This window comes from Ornithorhynchus anatinus, chromosome 12 (assembly GCF_004115215.2).
Source record: "Ornithorhynchus anatinus isolate Pmale09 chromosome 12, mOrnAna1.pri.v4, whole genome shotgun sequence".
Taxonomy (NCBI): domain Eukaryota; kingdom Metazoa; phylum Chordata; class Mammalia; order Monotremata; family Ornithorhynchidae; genus Ornithorhynchus; species Ornithorhynchus anatinus.
Genome location: NC_041739.1, coordinates 58616682 through 58643707, shown reverse-complemented (window position 1 = coordinate 58643707; position 27026 = coordinate 58616682). Strand labels below are relative to the sequence as shown.

General features: G+C 54.8%; 1 protein-coding gene across 2 annotated transcripts in view; it reads left to right on the top strand.

Moving 5' to 3' along the window:
* Positions 1-1311: 1311 nt before the first annotated feature.
* Positions 1312-27026, top strand: part of KIT (KIT proto-oncogene, receptor tyrosine kinase) — a 51625-nt gene continuing 25910 nt past the window's right edge. For both annotated transcript variants that reach the window (XM_029076787.2, XM_029076786.2), the window contains exons 1-4: positions 1312-1424; positions 21286-21525; positions 22912-23193; positions 24601-24737. In XM_029076787.2, coding sequence (XP_028932620.1) covers positions 1358-1424; positions 21286-21525; positions 22912-23193; positions 24601-24737 — 726 coding nt within the window. In that variant the 5' untranslated portion in view covers positions 1312-1357. The remainder of the gene's footprint in view (positions 1425-21285; positions 21526-22911; positions 23194-24600; positions 24738-27026) is intronic.

Below are 27026 nucleotides of genomic sequence, written 5' to 3'. Positions count from 1 at the left end.
CCTCGTATCCCCTCAAGCGCTTTGAACAGTACCTTGCACATAGTAAGCGCTTAACAAATACCACCCTTTGAATGAATGAAAGGGCACAACCTTGGTTTTTGAGTTGAAGGGTGGGAAAGACGAGAGCAGGGGAGGGCTGGGTGGGGGGGTCTCCCCTGGTTGTGCAGAGGGTAGGGGGTGGGGCGGGCTGATGGTGAGGACCACCCCCCCATTTGCCCCGTCCCCCGTCACCATCCATCAGGGACCCCCGACCTCGCAGGTGGATGGGGGGGGGGGGGGTGGGTGGTCCCTAAGGGGTCAGGTGGAGGGGGGGCGAACACCTGCCAGATGGTGGCTCAGTGGAAAAAGCACTGGCCTTGGAGTCAGAGATCACGGGTTCGAATCCCAGTTCTGCCACTTAGCTGTGTGACTGTGGGCAAGTCACTTAACTTCTCTGTGCCTCAGTTACCTCATCTGGAAAATGGGGATGAAGACTGTGAGCCCCACGTGGGACAACCTGATCCCCTTGTGTCTACCCCAGCGCTTAGAACAGTGCTCTGCACATAGTAAGCGCTTAACAAATACCAACATTATTATTACGGCTCAGTGGAAAGAGCCTGGGCTTCGGAGTCAGAGGTCATGGGTTCGACTCCCGGCTCTGCCACTTGTCAGCTCTGTGACTGTGGGCAAGTCACTTCACTTCTCTGGGCCTCGGATACCTCATCTGTAAAATGGGGATTAAAACTGTGAGCCCCACGTGGGACAATCTGATCACCCTGTATCCCCCCCAGCGCTTAGAACAGTGCTTTGCACATAGTAAGCGCTTAACAAATACCACCACCATTATTATTATTATTATTATTAGATGGGAGGGAGGGGGTCCGGGGAAGGGGCGTGACCTAGGTGGGGTTTGTGGGCGTGGCTTGGATGTTTGTGGGAAGGTCTTGGGGGTCGTGGGCCTGTCCTGGGTTTTGGGGTGTTACTGGGGGGGAGTTTGTGGGTGGGTCTGGGGGGTCGTGGGCGTGTCCTGGGTTTCGGGGGGGTTGCTGGGGGGGTTGTGGGTGGGTCTGGGGGGTCGTGGGCGTGTCCTGGGTTTCGGGGGTGTTGCTGGGGGGGGTTTGTGGGGGGGGGGGCTTGGGGGTTTTGTGATTGTCGCTTGGGGTTTACGGGCGTGGCTTGGGGGTTTGTGGGAGGGGCTTAGGTGTTTGTGGGAGGGGCTTGGGGCGGTGGGCGTGTCCTGGGGTTTTGTGAGCGTCGTTTAGGGGTTTGTGGGCGGGGCCTGGGGTTTGTGGGCGGGGCCCGGGGGGCTCGTGCTCGGCGGCCCGGCGACCCGCAGTTGAGCTGGAGGAGGCTCGGGGAGCGGAGCGGTGGCGACGCCATGGGCGACACGTTCGGCCCCCGGGGGGTCCTCGGCGTCCTGGTCCTGGCCGGCTTCCTCCGGACAGGTGAGACCGCGCGGCCGGACCGGACCCCTTCCCTCCCTCCTCCCCCCCGCCCCGGACTCCCGTCCCGGCCCAGACCAAGCCTCGGGGGCCCGAGAGGGAAACTTCGGGGACCCCGGAGCCCGGTCCTCCCCTCCCCACCCCGGGGGGACCGGTGTGGGAGGTGCAAGGGCAAAGGGGCCGGGGGGAAGGGGGGCGTGAGGAGGTGCGGGAGAGGAGGAGGGGGTGCAGGGGGGTTTGAGAGGGTGCGGGAGAGGAGGAGGGGGTGCAGGGGGGCGTGAAGGGGTGCAGGGGGGCGTGAGAAGGTGTAGGGGAGTGTGAGAGGGTGCAGACGAAGGGGAGGGTGCAGGCGAGGGAGAGGGCGTGTAGGGGGTCTTGAGAGGGTGCAGGCGAGGAGGAGGGGGTGCAGGGGGTTTGAGAGGGTGCGGGAGAGGAGGAGGGGGTGCAGGGGGTTTGAGAGGCTGCGGGAGAGGAGGAGGGGGTGCAGGGGGGCGTGAAGGGGTGCAGGGGGGGCGTGAGAAGGTGTAGGGGAGTGTGAGAGGGTGCAGACGAAGGGGAGGGTGCAGGCGAGGGAGAGGGCGTGTAGGGGGTCTTGAGAGGGTGCAGGCGAGGAGGAGGGGGTGCAGGGGGTTTGAGAGGGTGCGGGAGAGGAGGAGGGGTGCGGGGGTGGGGGTGAGAGGATGCTGGAGAGGAGGAGGGGGTGCAGGGGAGTGTGAGAGGGTGCAGACGAGGGGGAGGGGGCAGGAAGGTCGTGAGAGGGTGCAGGCGAGGGGGAGGGCGTGTAGGGGGTCGTGAGAGGGTGCAGGGGGTCGTGAGGGGGTGTAGGCGAGGGGAGAGGGTGCAGGGGGTCGTGAGGGGGTGTAGGCGAGGGGAGAGGGTGCAGGCGAGGAGGAGGGGTGCAGGGGATTTGAAAGGGTGCTGGAGAGGAGGAGGGTTGCAGGGGGCGTGAGAGGGTGCAGGAGAGAAAGAGGGGGTGCAGGGGGGTTTGAGAGGGTGCAGGAGAGGAGGAGGGGGTGCAGGGGGCGTGAGAGGGTGCGGGAGAGGAGGAGGGGGTGCGGGGGGGCGTGAGGGGGTGCAGGGGAGGAGGAAGGGGTGCGGGGGAGTGTGAAGGTGCAGACGAGGGCGAGGGTGCCAGGGGGTCGTGAGAGCATGCAGGCGAGGAGGACAGGGTGCAGGGGGTCGTGAGATGGTGCAGGCGAGGTTGAGGGCGTGCAGGGGGGCGTGGGGGTGCAAGCGGGGCGGAGGACTGTGCAGGGAGCGTGAGACGGCGCACAATGGTACAAGGGAGGTAAATAGGGGTGGGGGACTTTGCGGGGCCCGGGGCCTGGCCCTGGCAGCTCCTCCCGCCACGTGCTCCCGGGGAGGGGCTCGAGGGGAAGGCGGGCCGGGAGGGGGCGCCCCTGAGCTCAGGTGTGCCGCCCGGGGCTGGGTCTGCCCACCTGCCGCCCCACTTGCCCCACCTGCCCCACCTGCCGGGTGGCAAGGCAAGCTAGAGGACGCCCCCTGCCGTGCCCTGCAACCGGGAGCCCCACCCGCCCCTGGTGATGATGATGATGGTATTTGTTAAGCGCTTACTATGTGCCAAGCACTGTTCTAAGCACCTGGGGGATACAAGGTGATCAGGTTGTCCCACGTGGGGTTCACAGTCTTAATCCCCATTTTACAGATGAGGTAACTGAGGCACAGAGAAGTGAAGGGACTGGGAGAGGGGCCGTTCAGGAGATGCAGAAGTCTGCATTTGCAAGGGGACACCTCCAGGCGAGGGACAGATATGTGGAGAGAAGCTCCCTGAGGGCAGGGATCACGTCTGCCAAATCTCCCAGACGGCCACCGACTCTCCCAAACGCTTAGTCCAGTGCCCCGCACACAGTAAGCGCTCAATAAACTTGCACTTGCCCCGAGACCAGCTCGTTTGAACACGCAAGACTGGACACCGAGGTGCAAATTTGCCCCTCCCCACGCTCCCGCCCCCCCAACTCAATTTCCACGTTTAGCAGGGTAGGCGGGGCGGAGCAAGTGAATAACAATAATAATGGTGGTATTCGTTAAGCTCTTACTATGTGCTAGGTACATAGCAAATCAGGTTGGACACAGTCCCTGTCCCTCGTGGAGCTCACACTCTCAGTCCCCAATTTACAGATGAGGTAACAGGCAGAGAGAAGCGACCAAGGTCACACAGCAGACAAATGGCAGAGCCGGGAGTTAGAAGGCCCTTGGCCCCCCGTTTTGGGGTACGGGAAGCCTCCCGCCCCCTGTTGTGGGATCTCTGCGCCGTCGTCTTCCCCCCGCCTTCCAAGGAACGAGAGCCCGCCCTCCTGGCCCCGATGTTTTGTTCTGCATTGTGAAGGTCCTTCCTGTGGGGGTCGGTAGGCCCGGCCGGGGTCTGCCGCAGCTGGCCGCATCCTCTCTGGACTGTGGCCACAATGTGCGCAGCAGAGCCCGGGTGGCCCGGTGCTGGCCCTGGTGGGCCGGCCGGTGCGTCTGATGCCCTGAAATCCACGCCCGCCCCTGCTGAGAGAGGGGCACCCCGTTGCGATAGGCTCCTGACAGATGGAGAAATGCCCCGTGTCCCCCCAAATAACCTGCTTTATCCCCGGGCCTTCCGCCCCTCTGACCTGCACCTCACCCTCCTCTCACCTTTGTTTCCTCTCCCTGTCCACCTCTTCTGCCCCTTGCTCTGTGGCTGCAGGCAAGTCACGCACCCTCTCTGGGCGGGGGATGACATCAGAGATGGTGACGTCCCTCTGGGAGAGGGCATTGTATGAACATCTGGAACGGCCCGGACCAGATGAGAGACAGGCTGGAATCTCTTCCCCAACCCCTGATCCCTCTGAGGGACCCTTTCCTCCTCCACTTGTTTATGTTTACCTCTTTCTAGAATTCTCTCTCCACCGCCCGCCTGCCCAAACTGTGCCAGCCTTTGGCAAAATGTTGCCCCTGGGACGTGTGTGTGCTCATGTGTGAATGTGAGTTTAAGTGTCTGTGTCCGTTGCTCCACACCCCTTGCAGAAACAGGATGAAGCCGGCAGGAATGGTGAATCAAATCCCTACTGTTCCTTCCCGTCACCTCCGGGCAGGGGACTGTTATGTGGAGAAAAGCTCCTTGAGGGCAGGGATGTTTTCTACCGACTCTCCTTACCTTGTAGTCCAGTGCTGCGCGCACAGTAAGCGCTCAATAAATACCACTGATGGGTGACATGGACTTGGTGTATGGACTCTGTTGTACCCTCCAAAGTGCTTAGTACATGCACTGCAAGTGCTCGTTAAGTGCCACTGATCGATTGACTGGCTGGACTGTTGGTAATACCAATGGGCGTTGTGACGGCCTAGAGGGCAGACGCGCGTAGGAGCCAAATTGAGGAACTCTCGAAATTGCTTTGAAAATAAAAAAAGAATCCCCGAATCTATGTTGCACCAGCAGCCCCAAAAGTTAGCGTGTCTCAGTGGAAAGAACACGGGCTTTGGAGTCAGAGGTCATGAGTTCGAATCCCAGCTCTGCCACTTGTCAGCTGTGTGACCGTGGGCGAGTCACTTCACTTCTCTGTGCCTCAGTTACCTCATCTGTAAAATGGGGATGAAGACTGTGAGCCCCACGTGGGACGACCTGATTCCCCTGTGTCTACCCCAGCACTTAGAACAGTGCTCTGCACATCGTAAGCACTTAACAAATACGAACATTATTATGTTGATGCTTGTGTGCTCTGAATTTCACCTCAACCGCTCTCTTTAGCGCTCTGGGAGGGGCGTGTTTTGGCGGGACTGGGGGGGTGTTGTTGAAGTCAGGCAAGCTGCGGCCTCTCCTCACTCTGAGAGAATTCTCAGGAGAAATCTGCCTTCCTGTCCTTGGCTCTTCCCTGTCCTCACACACGTTTGACTGTTGTGATGACTGTGTTTGTTCGCCATCGTGGGACGTTCCTTTCAGGATTTTGACTCATTTCCTTAAGTCTCTTCCAGTTGATTAAAGGAGGACACAGAGGAAATAGGTTTCTAATATCCTGGAAGACATTCTCACCGTAGCTAGGAGAGCCGGCCTACAGGAGAGAAATGTGCCGGGGTCGGGGGGGGGAAGGAATTCAATCGTATTGAGCGCTTACTGTCTGCAAAGCTCTGTACCGAGCACTTGGGAGAGTACAACACAGCAACAGACACATTCCGTGCCCGCAACGAGCTCACGGTCCTTCTCTTTGCTTGCCCGGCCTGATTTGTGTCGAGAAATGTGATCAGGTGTGTCTCGGGGCATGGGGCGGGTGCCCCCAGGTCATGGCTTTTAAATAAAGGTGGGAGAATCCCCCGACCCCCACCCCACCCCGCAACTCTTCAGTCTCAGGTCGGAATATGGCCCTGCCTTGGGCAGAGAATACCTGGGCCGATGGCCCTATCCGATGGTAGTGATGATAATCGGGGTGTCCGCCCAGTGCAGGGTGTGTGCCAAGCACTGGGGTAGATATGGGTAATCAGCCTGGACACAGTCCCTATCCCGATTTTACTCCCATTTTACAGATGAGGAAATGGAGGGCTGGGAGAAGTCAACTGCCCAAGGTCATGCAGCAGGCAGCGGCAGAGCCGAGATTGGGACCCAGGACTCAGTCATTTAGTCGATCCTATTTATTGAGCGCTTACTGTGTGCAGAGCACTGTACTAAACACTTGGGAGAGTACACTACAACAATAAACAGACACATTCCTTGCCCACGACGAGCTTAGAGTCTAGAGAGGGAGGTGGACATTAATAGAAATAAGTAAATTCCAGGTGTAACCCTGGGCCACCCGGTGTCTCCTGTCATCCTGATCCCGTTCCCGGTCACGACCCAGGGGAGCAGGGAGAGGGGACGGTGAGCAGGTGGCGAGGGGTGGGGGCGGGGAGGACAAGGAAGGGAAGGTGGAGAGAGGCAGCTGGATGGGCCGAAATCAGAATCCGGCCGGCAAGGGATGAGAGTGTTTACTCAGCTTTGCCCGTGTTAGTTCAGGAAAATGAATCGTCCCAGAGACCGAGGTGTGTCTGCGTTGCTCGTCTTCCCAGCCGCCGGGTCCTTCTACCCTCTGGGATGGGCCGGTCAGTGGGCCGTGCCGGGGGGTCTGCAGGCGGTGGGCCCCTCGAGGCCACGCGGAGGGTCCTGCCTCGCTGGTCATCCCCCCTCCGCCGCCCCTGCCCGGGCTCGTGCTCCGAGGGGCGCCGAGAAGCCCGTTGATGGACTGGCTTGCGATGAATCATGAATCGGAGAGGCCACTTTTGTGTCAGAATAAGGTCAGGGCAGTCTGCTTGCGGTTGTGAAGGTTAACCCCTTCCCAGCCAGCCATTTCTCTGGACTGAAACCGAGGCGTGGGGATTGCCCGAATTTGATCCGCCCTTGTCCCTCCATGGTGGAGAGGGGTGCCTGCCTGTCCTGTGGAAGAGATGGCCACTGATGGCACCCCACATGCCGGTGGGCGGGCATGTCCTGGGTGATGCCTTATCTTTACTTGCAAGTCGGCAGAAAACAAGAGCAGACATTTAGTGGTTCTCCAGCTTTGGTCTTGTGACTGTCACTGGAGGCTCCCGTGACCCCCCAGCGGTCTCCCCTCAGGCCCTACCTCAGCCCTCCAAAAAAAGGCCCATTGTGGGTCACCCCTTTGGTGCTGCTGCCAATCGGGAGGGTCTCGGAGCCACGGAAGGCCAGCCTATCCTGGTCAGCTGTGCCGGGGAGTCCGGCAGAGTTCTGCAGCTCTGGGTCCTGGGACAGCCGTCCCCCGCCCCCTCCGGCTACTCCTCCAGGTTCCTCATGGGAATCCTGAATCCAAGCCCGAGAGACACCGGGAAACAAACCATCCAAACGGACGGCTTCGTAGTCACTGTATTTCGCGAGCTCCCGTCGGCAGCGGGGCTGAGCGCTTGGGAGAGTACAACAGAAGCCTGGGTCATGTCCCTTCCCCACAGGAGACTTACACTCTAATGGGGAAGCAGACATCAGAGTCGTTACAAGGAGGGAAATCAGATCGCTTTTATGGGTACACGCAAGTGCTGAGGAACAGTCCTGCCAGAGCTGCCTTCCAGGCTGCTCTGACTTACGTGGAGAGGGGAGAGTTAAATGGGGAAGGCTTGTTCGAGGAGGTGGAATTTTTGGAGGGTTTTGATTGTAGGGAGATCTCTGGGTAGCTGGGTTTATGTGGGAGAGAGTTCCGGAACTGGGGGGAGCAGTGAGAACGAGGGGTTGAGAGGTGGGAGAGGCAAGCGAGAAACAGCTAGCTTGGGGGGGGGGGGGTTCCTTTGTGAAAATAGAAGGGAGAAGGAAAGCCATTCAAAGCCCCCAAATCCATCCCAGCCGACAGATCCAATCGTACATCACTCCAGGGGTGTGTCTCTAGCTGTGACCTTCAGAAGCTCTTTGACCTTGTCTGCCTTTCCTCCTTCTGCCAGCTGGGATGTACTTAAGTGTCTACTTCCTCTGCAAGACTGGAAGCTCCCCGAGGGCAAGGATTATGTCCACCGACTCTGTAAAGGAGACTGAGAGCAACATTGATTCCTGTCCTGATTGTCCTTACAAAGAGTCCACACGCACCCCTAAAGCTACTGCACCCCACATCTTGGAGTAGTTACGTACCCAGCATCTCTTGGGACACATGGGCTGTGGTTGGGAAGGTCAGGTCAGGGATGGAGCAGGGTCAGGCTTGGTCCTAAACCTGCAGAAAGTGAATCATAGCGGCCCCCGAGCTAGGTCACTGTCAGCCCTAGAGGACAGCTGTCTAAGCAGCAGTAAGATGTCGGAATGTAGGACAGTTGCATGAAGACCCAAGAAGCATTTTCTCCCTCCCTCCAGCCCACCCTGCCTCTTCCCTCGCGAGTACCACGTTCAGATTGCAGGGAGTCACAGTTGGTTTCGCAATTCGTAACTCTCGACTGATGCCTGATACGGTGGAGTTGGAGAAAGCATTCCTCTAGCTGGGAAGAGAGAGGCTTGAGGGAAGGGGGAGTCTAAAGGCATTTTTGAGGTTTAAAGAGGGTTGGAATGATGAGCACCAATTCTCCATGTGCCCGGTGTGGGGAATGGGTGTACATTCACCATCGGGAATTGGGCATCTAGGCCCTCCTGTAGGTCGGGATTGCGAATCTTGTGAACATTCGCACCCGAATCGCTCGCTAGACTGGGCTCGAGGTGCTGGTGTTGGCCGGCGGTCAGGCTGGCTTCTCCCTCCTTCCTGCAATCTGGGGGAGCAGGGTACATTTGGGTCCCGCTGTCTCCGAGGGGGGAGGGAGGCCCTATTGCCGGGCTTTGGGGAAATTGAGTGGGGTGAGGTAAGTGGCTGTGAGAGGTGGGTTCCTCCTCCCCTACCCCGGAGGAGGCAGGGGGATGCCTCATTGTGAAACGCAGGGAAACCTGGTCCACTGGGACTAAGCAGCCCATGGGAACGCCGAGCAGGCTGGCAGAGCCCAACTTCCAGATGCTCCTTGGACACACTCGGAGGCCCCGGTACCGCAGGGGACAGAACTACCCGAGTCGCTTCAGGGGCCCAGAAGTGAGTTATTGGTCTAGAGTAGGCCCAGCCTGGAGAGGTTCCACTCGGAGAGGCTCGGTTGCCATGGTTTTGGATGAGCTCGGACCGACTGCCAATTCTGAAGCCGAGCAGCAAATGTGTTTCCCGGGCGAGGCTACTCTGAGATCCCGGCTGGGGCTTGTTTCAGCCCTCGGCTGCTTGCCGCTAACTCCTGCCCAGAACCTCCTTCCTTCCCCTAACTGGCATATACTGAAGTGTCTCTGTCCTCTGCCAGACTGGACGCTCTCTGAGGGTGGGGATTATGTCCACCGACTCTATTGTTCTCTCTCAAGCTTTAGGTACATACAGTCTAGTAGGCCTTTGGTAAATGCCGTTGGCTGTACGTTTACCGTGGGTAGGGAACTTGTCTACCAACTCTGTTGTACTGTACTCTTCCAATTGCTTAGTATAGTACTCTGCACAGAGTAAGGCTCAGTGATGATGATGATTGATTAGTCCCGACCCGCTTGAGATTTTGTTTGGCCTGTCTGGTCTCCGCAAACCGCTTCCTAAATCAAGAGCCGTCGTGGGTTCAGCTTGATGGGATTCCCTGGAGTGGAAGCCGGGTCCCTGTCAGATCCAAGGGAAGGACCGTCCCTTCAGTGTTTATCCCCCCGGAGTGGTCTTTTTTCCATTGGGGGGACCGAGCCACGTATGTGGGTAAGTCTGGGTGTGGGCCATGTGCCCCCAACCGTGATAATGATAGTTGAGGTATTTGATAATACCTGCACTCTACTAAGCGCTGGGGTTAGATACAAGGTAATCAGGTTGGACACGATCCCTGTCCTATAAGGGGCTCACAGTCTAAATAGGAGGGAGACATAGGTATTTAATCCCCACTTTGCAGATGAGGAAATTGAGAATTACAAGGTAGTTAAAGCGGCTTTTGGGTGCTATGTGCCAGGTGCCCCCAGGGTGCTTTGCATTACACCATGTGCTTGGGTGAGAACAATAGAAACATGATCAATTAATTAGTGGTATTTATTGAGCACTTACTGTGTCCAGAGAGCACCGTTTTAAGCAGTTGGGAGAGCCAATATATTAAAATGATAGACTCTCTGCTTTCAAGGAGCTTCGACCCTGTAGAGACGGGAGAAGAGGAAGGTAGAAAGGGAGAAAAGATAGTCAAGGGGCGTGTTTCATCCTGTCTCTCTACCCTCACTTGATTTCCCTTGCTGTGCATCTTTCCAGATATTCCCTGTCCCCACTGCCCCCCATTGGGAAACTTACCTTTTCCCAAATGCCGAAGACAAGCCAGGGTGGTCATTTTCTGGTCAGATAGATACTACTCTCCTCAGGGTGGTTTCCACCCTGGCGGCCAGTGCCAAGGCAAGGAGGGGAATGGTGATACCCCCTTCGGTTCCCCAGCGAGGCTCTGGAGCCCGATTCCTGGTATCCCTCATCTCAGAGCTCTGAAGACCCAAGATGGTGCCTTTCTGGCCTCTTGGCACTTTGAAGCCTGCCCGCTCTCAGCCCCTGCCCACTTTGCTTCTCACCCCACCGAGGGAGGCCGGCACCTCTAGACTGTTTCACCGTGAGAGGAGTTGAGGCTGGTGAGCCTTTCCAAGATCTGCCCGGGCTGCAGACAGACTGGGCTCCTCTCTGACCTCACCCCTCCCGGCAACTCCTTCAGGAAAGGTCACTGGAGCGGGAGGACTGCAAGCATTTCCAGGTTGAAATGAATGGCTGCCTAAGCCTAACAGCATTTCGGGGTCTAAGCAGTGGGTCTGGGGACTTGGGGGGAGTGGTCCTGAGGAGGGCTTGTGAGGCGAGGCAGTTGGGCTTGAAGAAAGCGGGCAGGTTTCCCGACGGTTAGGGAAGGATGCATTAGCTGGTCCCCCGACGCCTTTCTCCACTGTTGTTCAAACTCATTGGATTCCTCACTAAATATTAAATTTGAAGTTTTAATCAGCATGCTTGAATCGGTTTGTGTCGACTGGTTAAAGGGATGGAACAGGCCTTGAGGGATCATTTTACAGTAACTGACCAAGCCGTCTTCATTGAGGAGGAGGATTTTTTTTTTTAATCGTGTTATGGTATTTAAGTGCTTACCATGGGCCAGGCACTGTCCTAAATGCTGGGGTAGATTCAAACTAATCATATTGGACACAGTGCCTAGCCAACACGGGGTTCACAGCCTTAATCCCCATTTTAAAGATGAGGTAACTGAGGCACATAGGGGTTGAATGATTTGCCCAAAGACATGAGACAAACAAGTGGTGGAGTCAGGATTAGAATCCAAGACTTGCTGACTCCCAGTCCCGTGCTCTGTCTGTCAGACCACACTGCACCTCAGGTTTTGGAAGAAGGAAAATTTAAGGAGGAATTGGGAGTAGAAGAGGGAGAAGGAAAGGGAAGGGAGAGAATTCATCGACAGTTTGTTAAAAGGACTGTGAGATTTAAGGAACTCTGCAGTGTGCTAACTTCTACGTATCTTTATTCTCTATTGCTTTCCCCTACCTGGTCAAACTTGCATATACCTTTCTCTTTTGCATTCTCCTACCTGTAGTGTGGTTTTTAATTATTATTAATAACAATAATAATAATAAAAATAATGATATTCGTTAACTGCTTACTAAGTGCCAGGTACCGTACTAAGCACTGGGGTGGATATGACCAAATCGAGTTGGACACAGTCCCTGTCTTACGTGGGCCTCACAGTCTCAATCCCCATTTTACAGATGAGGTAACTGAGGCACAGAGAAGTGAAGTGATTTGCCCAAGGTTACACAGCAAAGTGGAGGAGCTGGGATTAGAACCTTCTGACTCCCAGGCCCCTGCTCTATCCGCTACACCATGCTGCTTTTAGTGCTTGATGATGGTATTTGATGGATGATGGTCTGCTAGGTCACAGAGGACCTAGGTTCTAGTTCCAGCTCCACCACTTGCCTGCTGTGTGACCTTGGGCAAGTCCCCTAACTTCTCTGTGCTTCAGGCCAGTGGCAGGGCCAGGACGAGAACCCGGATTTCCCGACTCCCAGTCTCAGGCTCTTCCCACTAGACCACGCTGCTTTTTTTTTTTCCTTGTTCCCACAAGGAGGCCTGCAGCATGGATTAGTGGATAGAGCACGGGCCTGAGAATCAGAAGGACCTGTGTTCTAATCCTGACTCTGCCACTTCCTTGCTGTGTGACCTTGGGCAAGGCACTTCACTTCTCGGTGCCTCAGTTCCCTCAGCTATAAAATGAGGATTAAGACTGTGAGCCCTATGTGAGACCCAGACTGTGTCCAACCTGATTATCTTGTATCTACCCCAGCATTTAGAAGAGTGTCTGGCACAAAATAAGTGCTTAACAAATACCGTTATTATTAATATTATGGGTGAGCCCTGGGTTCACAGAGGCGCTTCCCTACCCACCCAAACTCTGGGCAAGGAGCTTGGGGATTCCCAAGCTCTAGATTTGACACAGCCCCTGTCTTCAGCGCAAGACAGCGGTCGTTCATTCTTTCAATCATATTTATTGAGTGCTTACTGTATGCAAAGCACTGAACTAAGCGCTGGGGAGAGTACAACAATAGACACATTCCCTCCCCACAGCCAGCTTACAGTCACTCAGAGCGGACCTAGGGCGAATTCCTCAGCATTCCAACTTCCGCTGGAGCAGACAGGTGTTTTGGCTCCTCTGAACATCCAATGATTTATTGGGAAGTGCCCTACTGGCGAGTACTTGGAATGTTGAAAAGTCACCTGGGTCTGGGACCCCTTTGGGGTCCTCGATTGGGGGTGCTGTAGCAGGGCTCTTAGCACCCACTGACTCTGGGGTCCCCTCGGTCCTGGGGGAATGTTGGCATATTCACTTATTAGCACGTCCCTAATCTCGATGATTGGATCATCCCACTGCCAACAGCGGACACGGTATTCATTCCCATTTCCAAAAATTTGAAATTTCCTTCCTCCGTTGGGCCGGCTCCAATTGGGCATCGATGAAAATTACAGAGGAAAAGGTTCTGATGTTGATTGAGGTTGGTTGGCCTTTTTATAGGACCCGCTGTCATCCCTGAGGTCATTTGGGGCAGGGGAAATACTCTCCAAACTAATGGGAATCTGGGGAGAGGGAAGCCGGTCCGGGAGAGGGGAAGAAAGTCATCAGATCCTCATCCAAAAAATCTCTCTCCATCCGTATGCCACAAAGAGACAACAGAAACAATTCCCCTACAGGGGCTGCTCGTAAAAAAGTTGTTGTTTAGATGGAGACCAGCCAGAAAGCTGATGCATCTTTTTAGAGCAAATGCCACCAAGAAAAACCAGGAGGAAAGTGGAAACCCATTAAGCAAATTGACTGGCAAATGTTCTGATGGAATAGAGAAATTACTAAAGGGGGAGGGGAGACTTATTTTATCCATTAATGTGTTTTTAAATCAACTTAATTGTTTCAGTATTATTACTGCGTATGTATTCAAATGTAGGGAGGCCGAGCAATTATCCGATTAGCAATATAAAGCATTGGTGTCTGATCTCAGAGCACTCCCAAGTAATATTAAGTTGGACTTTTGATAGGTTTTTCTTGGCTGATGAATACACTGGCAATTAGCTGTCTTTCACTGATGTGAATGCTGTAGAGTAGGCCGGGGTTGCCGGTTTAGTGAGTCTGGCAAAATCTGGCCAATTCGTACTGAAGCGGGGCCTGAATAAATCTGAACGAGTCAGGTGTCCAAACTATAGAAGTTTCAAAAAGAAGTGGGGCCACAGTGGTGTGACTACTCAACTCAGTTTTAATAATAATAATGATAATTGTGGTATTTGTTAAGCACTTATTACGCGCCAGGTACTATACTGAGCTCTGGGGTGGGATTAAGCAAATCGGATTGGACACAGTCCCTGTCTCACTTAGGGCTCACATTCTCAATTCCCGTTTTACAGATGAGATAACTGAGGCACAGACTTGCCCAAGGTCACGTAGCAGCCATGTGGCAAAGCAGGGGTTAGAACGCAGGTCCTTCTGACTCCCAGGCCTGTGTTCTGTCCAATATGCCATGCAGTTTAGCTCCCTGTTTTCGGTACTGGCCTGCCTCTTTCTCTGACTCTCTTTCGATCTGCCCTCCACAGGTGAAGTATTTTAAATACTGTGTGTACCTCCTCTCAGCTGCACCTACCACCAGCCCTGCCTCCTGTTTGCAGCTGAGAATCACAGTGTTGTGGGGAATGTCATTTTTTAATGGCATTTGTTAAAGTGCTTACCCTGCACTAGGCACTGTGCTAAAGTGCTGAGATGGAGACAAGGGAATCAGGGTGGACAGAGTAGGACAGAGTACCTGTTCCACATGGGCTCCCAATCTTCATCCCTCTCCCCCGGCAATTTTACAGATGAGGGAACTGCGGTGAAGGGAAGTGCCTTGCCCAGGGTCACACAGCTAATGAGTGGCAGAGCTGGGATTAGAACCCAGGTCCTTTGACTCTCAGGCCTGTGCTCTTTCAAATAGGCCATGGTGCTTCTCTTTCAGACCGCTGACTGCCTTCCCTTGGCAGGGGAAGAGAGGGAGAAGTGGGAGTTTGACAGGAGTTGCAGACGGGTCGTCTAGGGGAGAGAGGGTTAATTCATTGCACGGTCCCAAGGTACAATGCACCGACCTGTACTAAGCGTGCAGGGAACGGGCAGCAGGGGCACAAAGGAACTTAAACGGGTACACGATCGACGTGGGCCAGAACCTTTAGTAGTTTTATAATGGGACTTGCTGGTTGGGTTGGGTTTCGGGTCTGCGAGGTCACCGTCCCTACTGGGCCCGCGCGAGGCAGCGAATGCTGCCCAGCTGCCCCTTCCCAACTCGGGCCCGTGGATGTCTGGAGGGAGAACCGGTCGTGGGCCAGATCGCAGGTGGTAGCGCCAGGCATCGGATCTCCTCCCGGAGGAAAAAATCTGTTTGCACTGACTTCTGAGATTGAGCATGCCGGCCAAGTCTCTGCAGAACCGGTGCCACGTTCTGGATCGGATTCCGTGCAGGGGTCGGCCTTAGTTGGTGATGGGTGGGGTGGGGGGAAGGTGAGGCACGTGCTGGGCTCTGAGCTCTGGGCAGGGTAGATGGGATAGAGCATCGGCCTGGGAGTCAGAAGGTACAGGGTTCTAATCCTGGCTCTGCCCCATGTCTGTTTTGTGACCCCCCCCTTCTCTGAGTCTTAGTTACCTCATCTGTAAAATGGGGATTAAGAGTGTGAGCCCCATGTGGGACAGGGACTGTGTTCAACCTAATTAACTTGTATCTATTCTGGTGCTTAGAACAGTGCTTGGCACATAGTAAGCGCTTAACAAGTACCATAATCGAGAAGCAGTGTGGCTTAGTGGAAAGAGCCCGGGCTTGGGAGTCAGAGGACATGGGTTCTAATCCCAGCTCCACCACTTGTCACTGTGTGACTTTGGGCAAGCCACTTAACCTCTCAGTGCCTCAGTTACCTCATCTGTAAAATGAGGATAAGACTGTGAGCCCCACGTGGGACAACCTGATTACCTCGTATCTACCCCAGAGCTTAGAACAGTGTTGGCACGTAGTAAGCACTTAACAAATACCATAATTATTAATTATTATAATTATTCCAGCTGGGTCGGTCAAAGGTGGCACTTGTGGACACCGGACACCCAGATTCCTGTTATGGTATTCATTCATTCAATAGTATTTATTGAGCGCTTACTATGTGCAGAGGACTGTACTAAGCTCTTGGAATGTACAATTAGGCAACAGATAAAGACAATCTCTGCCCAGTGACGGTCTCACAGTCTAATCAGGGGAGGCAGACGGCAGAGCAAAACAGAAGGAAACAAAAACAAGACAACATTATCACAAAAAATAGAATCAAGGGGATGACATCACACCAGGCGCAGCGAGGTAGTGTGATGTCATCGTGGGTGCCATTTGGCAGGAATCTGTCACCAAGGGGCTACCTGAGCCCTTCCCGCTCGCTCCAGAGTTGTGGTCCCAGTGGACTTGGGTGCTGCTTCTGAGCCATGGAACCCGGCAGCGAAGGGGAAGGGAAGAGAAGCCGGTTGCTGACAATAAAAGCAACGGGGCTGTATGTGGACCGGGAACAGACCGGCTGGAAATCAAACCGTCACCGTTGGGATCAAACCGGAAGACTGACCGTCCTAGGGCCAGTTCTGGATGGCAGCTGACCCGGATTCGCTGTCCTCGGGAATGCCTGCCTCGCTCCCATCCTGATTGCTCTCTCCCCCTGCTGACACCCCACCCCCACCCCCTCTTACACCCAGCCCTGTCCCTGGAGCCCAGGATATATCGGCTGGGCGAGACTATTTTTTGTGGGCTCAGATTGGAGGAGGCAAAATGACGATTAATGATGATGATAATTCAAATACGGCCGCTGTGGATCGGGGCAATGCTTCCACACCAGCTGTCTCACTGTAGTCTCTCATACAACAGTGAGATAGAGAGAGGCAAGGATTAGTCTCCCCATTTACAGATGAGAAAACTGAGGGTCAGAGAAGTTCAGGGACTGTTCCGAGATCATGTAGTGGGCAAGTGGCAGAGCTAGGATGAGATCCCGGGGCTCCCAGCCCTGGGCGTTCTCCGCTAGGGTGTAGTGACATCAAACTGCCCTTCTTCTGTCCTCCCCTCCCCCACCGCACAGCCCCCTGCCCCCCACACCTGCTGTCGGCTATGACCCGTCAAAAGGTTTGTCATTTGGTAATAATGTTGGTATTTGTTCAGCGCTTACTATGTGCAGAGCACTGTTCTAAGTGCTGGGGTAGATACAGGGTAATCAGTTTGTCCCACGTGAGGCTCACAGTTAATCCCCATTTTACAGATGAAGTAACTGAAGCACAGAGAAGTTAAGTGACTTGCCCACAGTCACAGAGCTGACAAGTGGCAGAGCCGGGAGTCAGACCCATGACCTCTGACTCCGAAGACCAGGCTCTTTCCACTGAGCCACGATTTAGTGTCTAGTGGCTAGTGACCGGGTGGCTGCCGAGTCCTCCAGAGCCTGGACTCTTGACCGGCCTGGCTGAATGGGAAAGTTTCTCAGTGTTTCTGTTTCTTTTCTGAACAGCCCTTGACCACAGGGGCCTCAGGATCAATTCCCACCCACCTGCCTCGCTGGCGGGCCACCTCTCCCCCAGCCCTGCCCCGGCCGACCCTGCGGGCTGATGGGAAGAGTGTGTGCGGCTGATAAAGTTTGTCTGGGTCGGGGAGGGGGCTGTGGGCAGGAGCTGGGGGTGGGGGAGGTGGGCAGGGGGGTGTGGAGGCTCAGGGCAGGGCTGTGGGGGGTGGGGAGAAGCGAGGGAGTTGTGGGCGGGAGAGGTGAGGGGGTGAGGAGGCTCTGAGAAGGGGTGGTGACGTGGAGAGGAAACGAAGGTGGAGGACAGTGGTCCCCCACAGGTCTTGGGAAGGGTAGGGATCTGTGAGGGCCTGGGGTGGGGGCCCGGCCCCTCCTGAGCTTTGCCGGACCTCTTGGGCCCTGTGGGTGAAGATGAGACTGCAGGATCAGGAGGGCAGAGGGGACAATGGGCTGGGAGGTCTGCTATCTTCCCGCTCGGGGACTGTGTCCCCCATTCCAGAGGGAGAGGAGGAGCAGGAGCAGGAAGCCCCCACCCCCACCGATGCTCTCTTCCGAAGTGGAATCGGGGGGGAACACAGTTTGTGCAACCATGGCTCTGACCATGGGCTGAACAGCGGGAGTACCTGCTCCCAGGACCCTCCAGTCTCAGAGAAGGTGCAAAAGCACGGGCCGTGCCCGGCCTGGAGGGGCACCGCGTGGATGCCCGTGTTCTCGGGCTGACCGTGACTCTCACCCTTCTCTCAGGAACCGCCCTCGCCCCCGGGAGACCCAGCGCGCGCCCTCAGTTCTGTGCCCGGAGACCACCTGCCCCGCGGTTGCAAAATGTCGACATTTCGAAAGGGAATTGGGGGGTTGGGGGGATGGGTCAGACACGCTTTCCTGGCAGCCGGAAGGGGGAAGGGGCCAGCCCAACTGCTGTCATGGTCTCGGCCGTGCCACCGGGCGGGGGGCCGGCCCCGCCGCGGTCCCAGACGGTGGCTTGGGTGGGGTCGCGGGTCAGCCCCGTTGTGGGTTATGATCTTGATTTGGCGCTCACATGCGAGTCCTCTCCCACGGCTCCTCTTTCCCGAGTCCCTTTGTCTTCAGTGTCTCACCTCCCGCTTTCCCCTCCCCCACTCAGCTCCGCCATGTACCTCTTCTCCTCCAGGAGGCCTTCCCTGACTAACCCCCACCTCCCCGGTCATTCATTCATTCAATAGTATTTATTGAGCGCTTACTATGTGCAGAGCACTGTACTAAGCGCTTGGAATGAACAAGTGGGCAACAGGTAGAGACAGTCCCTGCCGTTTGACGGGCTTACAGTCTAATCATGTCATGACACCCATCACTATTTCAACACTTGCACATGTGCAAGTGTGTGCCTCTTCCTTTTTTGTAGTTAATTTTATGTTTAGTATTTGTGTCCAGTTTCTCTTACCTACTTTCTCTTGGCCGATGTGCCTCCCCCTCGAGGCAAAAGGAGCCCTGTGTCTGGCTCCTTCCTGTCACTTGTTCCCCAAGCATCTAGTCCAGTGCCCGGAGTCCAAAACTCCGCACCCTCCCTTCTCTCCCTCTCCATTTTTGTTCCGGGGGTTGGAAAGATAAAGGGATTAGTGGAAGGAAAACCTTGGATCGGCTTTCTCACCTCAACATTCCAGATGGCAGGGCCAGGCTCAGCAGACACCAGAATCCCCGATCCATCTTGCCGTGGCGTTCCGGCTTTCAGACGCCAAGGTTTCGGAAGTCAGAACCGCTCTAGCTGAACTCTGACAGACACAAGTGGCCCCGGGGGCTTCTGGAACTGCATCCTAGAGGCAGTAGCAGAGTCCTCCCCTGGGCCAGAGAGATTCTCTCCGTGGGCATGGGCCAGCCATGGGGGCTTCCTCTCCACATCCTCCTCTCAGATCCTCAGCTTCCTTGGGGACAGTGGGACTCCCAGAAGGGCAGGAGGGGACCAGGAGGGCCGAGGGGTTGGTGGGCAACTCCTCCCCCGCCCCCAGGAAGATGGCACATCCTGTTGATTAGTGAGTTTGCATCTCCATTTTTTTTTATAATGTTTGTTAAGCACTTAACCCTGTGCTAGGCACGGTATTAAGCGCTGGGGTAGGTACAAGCTAACCAGGATGGACACAGTCCATGTCCCACATGGGGCTTATAGTCTTAATCTCCGTTTTACAGATGAGGCCCAGAGAAGTAAAGTGACTTACCCAAGGTGACACAGCCAACTAGTGGCGGAGCTGGGATTAGAAATCAGCTCAGGCCGGTGCTTTATCCACTAGGGCACACTGCTTCTCAGGTTTTAGGATCTGTGGGAGAAGGGAAGGGTGGTCTGGGGAACGGAGATTTTCTGGGGCAGTTTTGTGCCCAAGCAAGAGCCAGATAGGCGGTCGTGCTGGCAGGGCGTTGACCGGTTCGAGAGGGTCTGCTTGTGGACAGGACGCCCGGGGCCCGGTGTGGCTGCTGAGCAGCAATTTCCTCAGCAGTCAGTCGTATTTATTGAGCGCTTACTGTGTGCAGAGCAGTGTACTAAGCGTTTGCAAGAGGACAGTATAACAATAAGCAGCATGTGAAGGTGATGAGGGCAATAATCATTCAATAGCATATATTTGTATAGCGCTCTTCATTTTCTCCAAAGTGCGGACTCGTCAGTGAACTCATTATAGCCTCACGATGTCTCTCAGAGAGAGGGGACATTCCCCCCATTTTACAGATGAGGAGACTGAGGCCCAGAGTGACCGAGTGACTTGACCAAGGCCATGCAGCAGGCCAGTGGCAGAGCTGGGGCCAGAACCTTGGGTTTCCCTGCTTCGGTGGTGCTTGTCCAAGCACTTGGTAATAATAATTTTGGTATTTTTAAAGCACTTACTTTGTGTCAAGCACTGTTCTGAGCGTTAGGGTAGATTCAGGATAATCAGGTCAGATACAGTTCCTGTTCCACAAGGGGCTCACAGTCTAAGTGGGAGGGAGAACAGTTGACCAATGAAGAAATTGAAGCCCAAAGGAGTTAGGCACCGTTAAGAGAAGTTAAGCAGCAGCGAAGAGCAGCGGGGCTTAGTGGAAGGAGCCTGGACTTGGGAGTTAGGGGTCGTGGGTTCTAATCCCGGCTCTGCCACTTGTCAGCTGTGTGACTTTGGACAAGTCACTTCACTGCTCTGGGCCTCAGGTACCTCATCTGTAAAATGGGGATGAAGACTGAGAGCCCCACGTGGGGCAACCTGATGACCTAGTGTCTGCCCCAGTGCTTAGAAAAGTGCTTGGCACATAGTAAGCGCTTAACAAATACCATTATTATCATTATTATTATTATTTAAGTGATTTACCCAAGGTCACATAGCCGACAAATAGTACAGTGCTTTGCACTCGGGAGGTGCTCAGTAAGTGTCCCTTGGTAATGAAGATGGAATCATCCCTGGCCCAGTCAAGGAATGAGTTGGCTTGGACACCTTCCACTGTCGCTTGGAAAGGGGAGAGCAAACAGGAAGGAATTCTCCACCTCCTACATCCCTTTCTCCCTTTCACTCTTCTTGCTTCTTAGACCAAAGGTCTAACAGTCAAATCTGTTTGTAGTACATGCTGAACACCCACTGGATGCAGAGCCTTGTACTGAGCGCTTGGGAGAGTATAATAGAGTAAGCTGGCATGACTCCTGTCTTTGAGGAGCTTTAAGAGCACCATATTAAATGCTCAGGAGAGGCCTAGTGTACCCACGTGCTCACAGGTCACAGAGCGTGCATCGCCACCACCGGGTTTGGGGGATTCAGGATGGTCTGCACGACCGGGCCCGCCCCCTCTGACCTCGACTGTTTGATCTTGTCTGCTGTGTGACCTTGGGTAAGTCACTTAACTTCTCTGTGTCTCATTTCCCTCATGTCTAAAATGGGGATTAAGGCGCTATGTGGGACAGGGACCGTGTCCAACCTGGTTATCTTGTATCTACCATATCGCTTGGAATAGTCCTTAGCACAGAGTAAGTGCTTAACAAATTCCACAGTTATCATTATTATTATTATTGTGTCCCACCCAAGGGGCTGGTTCTCCATCCACATTGAAGCCGGGCAGAGCCATCTGCCTGCTCGGGTCACAAGGCGGGGTGAAGTTTCCAGTTTTAACTTCAGCATACTCTGAGTTCCCAGGGAGGTGAGGGCACTGCCTTGGATGCTCAGGGACTTGCAAGAGGGTCCTGACCCCGGGCAGCTCTGGGAATCAGAGGGGAGGCGGGTGGGCACAAAGAGCCAGAGAGGCCCAGTAGGGAACGCTCAGAGCCGAGGCCGAAGCCTCAGTGGGGAGGTCGCCGACCAGCGGGGCCGTCAAGCGGTCTTGGAGCAGACAAAGCCAGGACCGGAATGACCCAGGTATTCATCCGTCCACACCGGCAGGCGCTCCTCAATCGACCAGCAGTTGGTCCCTCCCGCAGTTGGTCGTGGAGGCCGGCGACTCGCTCAACCTGTCGTGCGACCTCAACAGCCCGGTCTGGTGGAGCTTCCAGAACTGGCCCCCTGAGAAGAAGGTCCTTGGTGACAAGTTGTACAAGAAGCAGGCGACCGCCCACGACACGGGCCGGTACACTTGCACCGACAGAGACCTGAATACCAGCTCCATCTATGTCTTCGTCAAAGGTAACCCACCACACCTGCACCAGGGGCAGCTCTCCGGGTGGGGAGGGGACAGTGGGGTGTGGGGGTCGCCTGGCAGATGGCCAACAGGCATCCCAGCGGCCCCTGCCATGTGACGGCGATGCCCTCTTCCATCCGCACTGGTATCGACTGAGCTCTCTCTGGTGCTCGGAAGAGGTAGAGCCACTGGAGGAGGTCGCAGGGCCCCGGCTCTTCGAATGCTGGCGGTCTCAGTTATAAGTGCCAGCTCCTTGAGCGAGAGTCTCTACACCCCTGTGGGCAGCAGTTGGCGGGTATTGATCCGTCGTGCTTCCTGATGGAAGGACCTCCCCTCCAGGCAGCTAAGGCCCTTCACCTCGTGGGATCTGGGGCTTTCGCACTTTGGGAGAATCCCATCCATACACACTCACCTGGTCAAAGCCCCTGCTGCGCCCCAGGTGTGTGGGCAAGGGAGCGTTTTCCGGCTTCCCCGGTGACAAGCTGCACAATCCACTCGGGAGCCGGAAGTCCGGGGTGGCATGGGATGATCAGGAGAGAGGTGCCAGACTGGGGAGAAACCACAAGCATCAGGCACACTGAGGAGATTTTGCACATCCCAGAGGGACTTGGATAGATCCGTGGAGGAACAGAACAGACTGTTGGGAAGCAGCAGGGGAGGGGAGAGTCAGGGGTGCTGGTTGCTCCGTGTTGGGTCACTAGTGGGAGAGGCAGGGATGGAAAAGGAAGAGTCAAGGCTGTCAGATGATCCGAGCGGGATCATTGGAGGGAGAGCCATGAGTGGAGAGGAGAAAGGCAGGGGTGGGAAGAGGAGGGTCAGGGGTTTAGGAACATCCAGGTTGGACCACTGGAGGGAGTGGCAGAAATAGGAGAATTCAGTGTGGTAAAGGGAAAGTTATGGGTGCCGGATGGTGTTTGCTTGATCACTACGGGGAGAGTCAGGGATGGAGATGGAGAGTTGGGTGTGTGGATAGTCTGGGGAGAATCAGGGATGGAGAAGGAGAGTTGGGTTGGGCTGTGTCATGAGGGAAGAGTCAGGGCTGGAGAGAGAGGGGTGTTGGATGGTGCCTCCCTGACCACGAGAGCGGATGTCTCCAAGAGTCCTGGTGCCCTGTCAGAGACAGAGTCCTGGGCTGGTTTGTCTCTGTGTGTGATCCAGAAGTGGCCTCACTTAGAGCCCGATGATGCTCTTCTGTACAAAGTGAAGAAATAGAACACGTACCACGAGCTTTCTTCAAATCCTCTTGGCTTGACGGAAATGGTGAAGGTGGCCAAGAAACAAGTTGGACACCTACTTTTCCCTTCCATAGGTAGCTTAAACCCATTTCTGGACCTTTGTCTCCCCACGCCTTCTTCTTCCCTCCTCCCCACCGCCCCTTTGGCCTCCCACAGATCCCGACATCCTCTTCCTGGTGGATTCCCTCCTGTATGGGAAAGAGGACAGCGACATCCTGGTCAAGTGTTCCGTGACCAACCCGGATTTATCCAACCTCACTCTGCGTGGCTGCGATGGGAATCCTCTGCCTCCAGACCTGAAGTTTGTCTCCAACATCGAGGAGGGCATCATCATAAAGAGCGTCCAGCGGTCCTACAACAAAGTATGCTTCCAGTGCGCGGCCTACGAGGGGACTCACCTCAGGCTGTCCGAAAAGATGACGCTCAAAGTGCGATCAGGTAACTGTCCCCGTCCCCTAAGGTGGAGACCGAGGCCCCAGCCGACTTCCGGCTAAACCCCTTCCTCAACCGCCCACCCCTCAGAGCGATCCTCGCCGGTGGGAAGCCTTGGCTAGTTTGGCTCCCTCTTCCAGAAAGAGAAAGGGCCACTGCCCAAACTCCACTGGATTTACGGGGCTCTTGAGGTCAAACTCTGATGCCTTCTCTGACTGAGGGAACTGCTCCCTGTTTAAAGATTGAGGGGCACCTCGGCTCATCATCTCTTTTTCCCGGGGGAGGGTGGAGGGGCTGGCCATCTGCTGACCCTCTGGTTCAGGGAGGGTCCTAATGTACATGCCTGTACGGCCAGGGGAAATGGATGTAGAACCCGCCCCGTGCTCCCGAAACACAGGGCTGTGTTCTCTTTAGGAAAAACTTCCATCTAGTATGGCCTGGCCCCACCTTCCCTGGCCACCGCCCTCCCCACTCCCACCCCAGTATCGAGCAGGTTTACTCATTCTGAGCCTTGCACCTCCATGAATTCCAACCCATTTCCAAAACCAAATTTGGATCGTTATGGGAGGAAGCGTTTAGTACCGATCATGGCTAGATGGAAGGGCAGTGGCCCAGGGGTCGAGAGGGCCTTTATTTCCAGCTCTTTTAGTGGCCGCACGGAAAATCATTTAAAGAGATTATGAGCCTCCGGTGGGATTGAGACGATTGACTGACTGATAGTGAGCACTTAATAAATGCCATCATTATCGTTGTTACACAAAAAGGAAATGTCAGGAAACCACAGATAGGGCCAAGCCAGGGTAGCCCACTGAAAGATTTCTGGAATCTTGGGTGGCCACCATCTTGGATTGGCATGTCCTCTGGGCCCGAATCCAGATGGCGAAGGTACATTTGGTGTGATGGGGAAGGGCTGTGGGTGGGTGATGACATGGAAGTGCCTTAGAAGTATGTGGCCTTTTCAGGTTGCCCACAGCTTTAACGCATTGGAAAGGAGAACTTCCGTTGGGCTGAGTGTAGAGCTGAACTGTTACAGTCCACAACCCAAACAGGTTGCCCTCGGGGGCACCCAGGCCTGTCCCCCACTGAGGACACCCAGATCTCACCGATCTACCTTGACGCGGTCTCAAGCGATTTTTAAATCAGTGCTGATGCCCCCGCGTGACCCAGTGGTCAGTGTTTTCATTGTTGGTGCCTCCAGATTGTCAGCCCTGAGTGGGGCGTTGCTTGAACACGAGCTCTCCGGTTTTGGGTCAGAGGCCAGAGGTGGAGAGACCGGGCGGCTCGGATGTATAGATCTTTCGGGGCATCCCAGACTCACGGCTGGACTCCTCCGCCCTGTTAGAATCCTCTACCCGGTCAGCAGTCTCAGGGTGGAGAGCTGGCCCCGATCAAGGCCTACATGGTGTCTTCCAGTTCGCAAGGCTCCGCCCGTGGTTATCCTGCCTAGGACGCACCAGCTCCTCCGGGAAGGGGAGAAATTTGAAGTGACCTGCACCATAAGGGATGTGGACAGCTCAGTGGTATCGGAGTGGATAACCACTAACAACCGGGTGAGTGTGGGACCTTGCGTCTCTTGGGCCACGCACAGAGGTGTCCGGGGGTGTTGGGATCCACTGCCCTACTATGGGGACCCAGTTGGATAGCCCAGTGATTCTGTGTTGAGTTGGATTCTTTTTCTCCTCATTTGTTAACTCTGAGAAGCAGGGGTCGCATAGCTTAGCAGAATTTGGACACAGGCCAAGGAGTCCAGGGGCCCAGGTTCTAGTTCTGCCTCTGCCACTGTTTTGCTGTGTGATCTCAGACAAGTCACTTAGCCTCTCTGGGCCTCAGATTCCTTCCTCTATAAAATGGGGAGATGATTGATTCCCTGCTCTCCCTCTCCCTCTCTGATCAAGAGCCCTGTGTGAGAATTGTGTTCGAGCCCCAGTGACACGGGACTTGACACATAGTCAGTGCTCAATAAATACCATAAAACAAGAAAGGGAGGAAAGCAGATTTTAAGTGGGGCCAGTGCTAGTCACCTTAAGGCAGTGGAATTTTTTTGGTTGTTTTAATAGAATTTGTTAAGCTCTTACTATGTGCCAGGCGCTGTATTCAAGGTAATCAGGTTGGACATAGGCTCTGTTTCACATGGGACTCAGTCTTAATTGTTAGAAATTGTTATAAATGCATGAGCGTTTCTTGTGGGAGCCTAAGGTGATTTTTGACTGATGAGGAATGAATGAAAAAGTGACTTCAAGTCCCATTTGGTCATTACAGGACCAAATTATTATGTAAATTGTTAAATTAATGTCTGTCTCCCCCTCTAGACTGTAAGCTTGCGGGCAGGGAACCCGTCTACCAACCCTGTTGTATTGTACACTCCCAACCACTTAGTACAGTGCTCTGCGCAAAGTAAGCGCTTAGTAAATACCACTGAGTGATAACAGATCACCGATTCTGAGCGTTGCTTAGCACAGTGCTCGGCCCTTGGGGCTTCAGTCAGTCCCAGAGATCGATTGATTGATGACTGGTTTCTCACTAGAGCCGGAAGAAGAGACTTTCTAGACGTCCCCTCCTGCTATTTTGCTTACAACACTCTGCCCCAAACTGCCACTAGCCCCCTTCTGTGAAGAATGGCCTCTGTATCCATTAGAGGGGAAACTCCTGGAGGTCAGAGGTCGTGGGTTCTGTGGTATTCTTCCTTTTCTGCCTAAAAACCACCAGTAAATTGGCTGGCCCTGTGGTCAAGGGTTTGCAGTTGCCTGTTTCCTGGTGTGTTGCTTTTCCAGTGAGGGCTGCGCTTGCTTTTCCAGTGAGGGCTGCACCACCTTCATAGGGCCCAGCAGATTGACTGCATCCCAAGACACTGCCTGTGCCAGAGGTAGTGGATGCTTCGATGAAACGTCTGCTGGATGCCCTCCTGGACACCCACCCTCGCCTTTGGGGCTGATCTGTCCCCACCCCCACTGATCCAGGACAGATCAGCCAACACCCCGATTCTGCCTTCTCCATCTCTGACTCTCCCCAATGAACCAGCCCAGACCATCCAACATCCCTGACTTTCCCTCAGGGATCAGCATGGACTATCTAATAATGAGAATAATAATAATAATTATGATATTTGTTAAGCGCTTACTATGTGCCAAGCACTGTTGTAGGCATTAGGGTAGATACAAGTTAATCAGGTTGGACACAGTCCATTTCCCACATGGGGCTCACAGTCTTCATTCCCATTTTACAGATGAGGGAACTGAGACCCAGATAGGTTAAGGGACTTGTCCGAGGTCAGACAGCAGGTAATGTAGTGGGGCTGGGATTAAAACGCAGATCCTTCTGGCTTCCGGGCCCGTAACCTAGCCACTAAGCCACACTGCTTCTCAATGCCCCTGACTCTCCTCAGTGACTCAGCCCAGCCCATCCAACATCCCTGACTCTCACTTCTCCATCCCTCACTCTCCCCCAGTCATTCAGCACAGACAATCCAACCCCAACCCCCTCATTCTCCCCCAGTGATCCAGCCCAGACGATCCAACACTCCTGACTCTCTCCTCTCTGTCCCTTCTGAATGTGCTGACACGCTTAAGCTCCATTTGGTACAAGACAAATGTCAGCCTGCTCTCCTGCTTCTGAGAGCCTCCTCTCCACCTCAGCTTGTTCTTACTCAGTTCCTGGCTGCCTTTGAACAAAGCCTCCCATTCCCTTTGCATATCCCTCTGCTATTTTTCTTTAATCTCCAGCCTGTCTCCAAGCCCTGCAACCTCTGAAATCCCCTTGTCAGGAATCTGCCTGTTCTTCGAGAATAGTTTTGTAATGAACCCTGCTCACTCTGCTCCCTTCGGGCTCTACAAGCCTCCGGA